The sequence below is a fragment of the Curcuma longa genome, chromosome 19 (assembly GCF_044706935.1).
Source record: "Curcuma longa cultivar G26 ecotype Majalengka, Jawa Barat chromosome 19, ITB_CL_G26_1.1, whole genome shotgun sequence".
Lineage (NCBI taxonomy): Eukaryota > Viridiplantae > Streptophyta > Magnoliopsida > Zingiberales > Zingiberaceae > Curcuma > Curcuma longa.
This window is the reverse complement of record NC_133879.1, coordinates 4309438-4313361: the sequence shown is the minus strand read 5'-3', so window position 1 is coordinate 4313361 and position 3924 is coordinate 4309438. Positions and strand designations below refer to the sequence as shown.

General features: G+C 34.9%; 1 protein-coding gene across 1 annotated transcript; it reads left to right on the top strand.

The window, feature by feature from the left end:
* Window positions 1-231: 231 nt before the first annotated feature.
* LOC141812545 (bifunctional monodehydroascorbate reductase and carbonic anhydrase nectarin-3-like) lies at window positions 232-1841 on the top strand. Its single transcript, XM_074700541.1, has 7 exons — window positions 232-319; window positions 480-709; window positions 816-922; window positions 1005-1113; window positions 1191-1349; window positions 1449-1502; window positions 1579-1841. The coding sequence occupies exons 1-7, from the start codon at window positions 232-234 to the stop codon at window positions 1681-1683; spliced, it is 852 nt and encodes a 283-aa protein (XP_074556642.1). The 3' UTR covers window positions 1684-1841.
* The last annotated feature ends 2083 nt before the right edge of the window (window positions 1842-3924 follow it).

Genomic DNA, 3924 nt, shown 5'->3' with positions numbered 1-3924 from the left:
TGATTTGATTACCTTATTAAAAACCTTGAACACTCCAAAGTTTGATTCAACTTAACTTGTTTAGGGCCCTACATGACTTGGCCATGTACCAAATGATAGGTGGCAACTAGTGCAGATTTGTAATGATTATAACATGTTTCGCATGGTTCATAATTAATAAATGAAAGTATAGCTCTCCTGTTCCTCTATTTAAACAGAGCATTGCAAATTCCCAATCACTAAGCTAAAAGCATGGGGAATCAGATACTGCTATTCCTATCTTTGCTTGCTCTCTTCTTTCTTCAATCAAATACATCGGCATCAAAAGCAGCTGGTTTTGGTGAGCATCAATTCTAAAATACCCCTAAATTCATTTATGAACTATTTCTCAACAATTTTAGGAAAATCTAAAGAGCTGTAGTATTTTATCATAAGAATCATCTAATTCTACAACTTGGTTAACTCATTTGTTGTATTAATTATAAATCGATGTCATTCAGAAGCCAGTTCGGAGTTTAGCTATGATCCATGTAGTCCTCTTGGACCTCAAAATTGGGGTACGCTGAATTATCCTTCATGGGCAAAGTGTACTGCCAGTCCTGAAGGGATGCAATCGCCCATAAGTATCAAACCCAGCAACATCTACTACAACACACACTTGAGCAGATTGGACACTTATTACACTCACGCCCCTGCACTTCTGTTGAATTACGAGGGGCATGAAATCAGGGTAAGAAAAAGAAAACTTGATTTTTTTTAAAAAACATTTTCTTCAATCTATCATAAATTTTAAAAGATTGTGCTAGTTTTTGAAATTGTTGGACTTTTTTTTTCAGGTTAGTTGGACGCAATCGCCCGGCCATCTTCTTCTACATGACAAGTTCTTTCATCTCAGGCAGTGCCATTGGCACGCACCTTCTGAGCATGAGCTCTTTGGCAAAAGGTTAATAAATTAAACCTGTTTTAATTTCTTCTTTGATGAAATTAATATATATACACTTCATTGAGATATTGTCGATCGATAGGTACCCTTTGGAGCTTCACATGGTTCACACTACAGATTCAACCTCAGAAATAGCAGTCATCGGTGTGTTGTTTGAGTACGGCGGCACACCCGATCCTTTCCTGGACAAGGTTCGACTTATTCCCTCCCCTTCACGATATCTAAAGTTTTGGTTCCATTTTGTGATTAATTACCTTAATTTGCACAGTTGTGTGAGGCTCTGAATGAGCTGAAGGTGGTGAATAGTGTTGATGTCGGAAGCATACACCCACCTCGCGTAGGTGACGAAGAAGGTTATTTTAGATACGTTGGATCTTTGACAACTCCTCCTTGCAGTGAGCCTGTTATTTGGACTGTGATAAAAAAGGTAATGGCACCAACATTAATCTAATGCATGCCCCATATGCTAATTAAGGTGATCAAAATTTTAATTTAAAAATTAATTCACCTCTTAATTGTTTTGCAGGTCAGAAGTGTAAAGGAGGACCAAGTGAATCGACTAAGGGATCTTCTGCATGATGTAAGAAGTTTCGTGGTGGCACGTTGATGGCGTTTAATTTCCAAGGACTTAATTAATAACTTGTTTTTCTTGGCAGATGGACAATGCAAGGCCGACACAGCCAATCAACGGACGCCACGTTAATTTTTCTCATCCTCATCCACATGGCGAACAGAAAGAGGAAGGCCATGCGAGCTCTTGATCCGTGAGGAGGCCAGAGATCGCTTGGACGTTACGTTCCTAATTATCCGCTAGCTGTAATTCCGCATCCGCATAAATAAATAAATAAATGCGCTTGTACGTTGTTGCTTGTTTGCTTTCCAAAAAATAAAATAAAATAAATGTGCTTAGCTTGTTTCATCGTATTAGTGGTTTTTTTAATTAAGGAAATTTGCCAATAGAATTCCCAACTTTGGAGGCTCCTTGTGCAACTCTCCTTAATATATTCCTGCCTTGCCTTCGTATAGTATAACTATGTCATATAATTATTTTGGGGCAAGGAGAGAGGAGTAGAATGAAAATGAAATAAATATTTTAATATATATATATATATAATTAGAAATGTAAAATGGGTAATATTAAAAAAATTTATGTGGTACAGTAAGATGCCGTATAAACAATTATTGTTCATGATATGATAATGGCAGAAGCCATCATATAGTGAGTTCTGACAAATGGAAATGGTTCAGATGTTGCAATCAAAATCAGATGCAACCAACAAATGTTGGCAGTTTGCAACCAATGATGTGGTTATAAATCTAGTGAAATATATATTTACGAGTGGTGATACACAACATGAAATCGTAGCATGAAATTGTAGCATGACATTCACAATTACATGCAGTGGGTCCCACTGCATGCCAGTGTGACCCACTGCCAATGTGAGTGTCATGCTACGATTTCATGCTACAATTTCATGGTAAGTATCATTTCTCTATATTTATAGCCAATTCGAGAACAGCGTGATTACTTGGGCCTTGAGGTTGTTACATTTCAACATGGCCGACCCCCCTATAATTTACGCACAAACTTACCGTATTACAATTTTCATACCCAAAATACCCGTAGAGTGCCGACCAATCTTTTATAAAACTAAACCCTAGCGAACCACTCCGCTTCCAGACTACTTTCCATTTCCATCTCCTTCCTCCTTTTCGATCTCGCCGGAGAGATGTCGTCCATGGCGGATGCGTGATGAAGGTGTGTTTTGGGATGTTTTATTTAGATTTTTTTTTCTTATTTATTTTGTCACTCATACCGAACAAAATTAATTAATTATTTATTTATTAACCAAACTTCTATTTATCGCTCTAAATAATATAGAGAGGTCCGAGTCGTCTCTCATGAACTCAATGACCGGAAGTTATTCTAGACATTTGATGCGAGATTTTATTGTGTTTTATTCATCCTAACTATCTACTACTTATTTATTCACAATTAAATCCACAATTAATAAAAGAATTCTAAGTATACATCATTTACAAATTAGATCAAATCATACATCCTATCTACATATCATACATACAACACACACCATCACACAACTACAACATTATTCAAACAATACATAATACAACATTACATAAATAAAAAATCCAACAATTTATTATATACATTCCATTTATTCACACAAATTTAATATACAATATGAAATTCATTATTTCAACATACAACTACATAACTACACAACATGAATTCTAAGTCATACAACATGTACAATTTATTTAACGTACAACATACAACATGTTCTTCATACAACAAACTAAGATACACAAAGTATACAATACAAAATAAATTCAACATGTACAATTCCCTACAACAGCTAAATCAAAATAATTTATAAACACTTTACACTCTATACTTCTTATTCACAAGCATTATTCAAATCCACAACTCAACCCAACATCATGTTATACAACTTAAACATATCCAACAAGAATTCACCACAACAACCATAACTCAACACAAGTATCATTTATAACACAAGCTCAACAATTAAACATGAATTCCATTTATTCTACAATACTTAGTTCATGTGCACAAGTCTAACAACAACAACTCAATCATAAAGCCGACTTCTCAAACTATATATCCATGCACACTTAACAGACAACCATCTTAACCTTCAATTCACAACTCAAGCATTTACATTCATCCATTTCACTGAAATCCAAACAACTTCAAGTTATCAGAAACCAAACCAAACAACAAATGAGAATCCACCAGAAAGAAATAATTAAGGGTTTTTATTCACTAGGTTAGCAGAACAACACCACCAAAGAACAGATTAGGATTAGAGTTAGAAATTAGGATTAATAGTTAGGATTAGAATTAGGAATTAGGTTTAGCAATGAGAGTTAGGAATTAGGGTTAGGGATTAAAACATATTTACAGTGTAATTAAAGAGGGGTTTGTGATTAACAGAAACAAAAATAACTAAAAA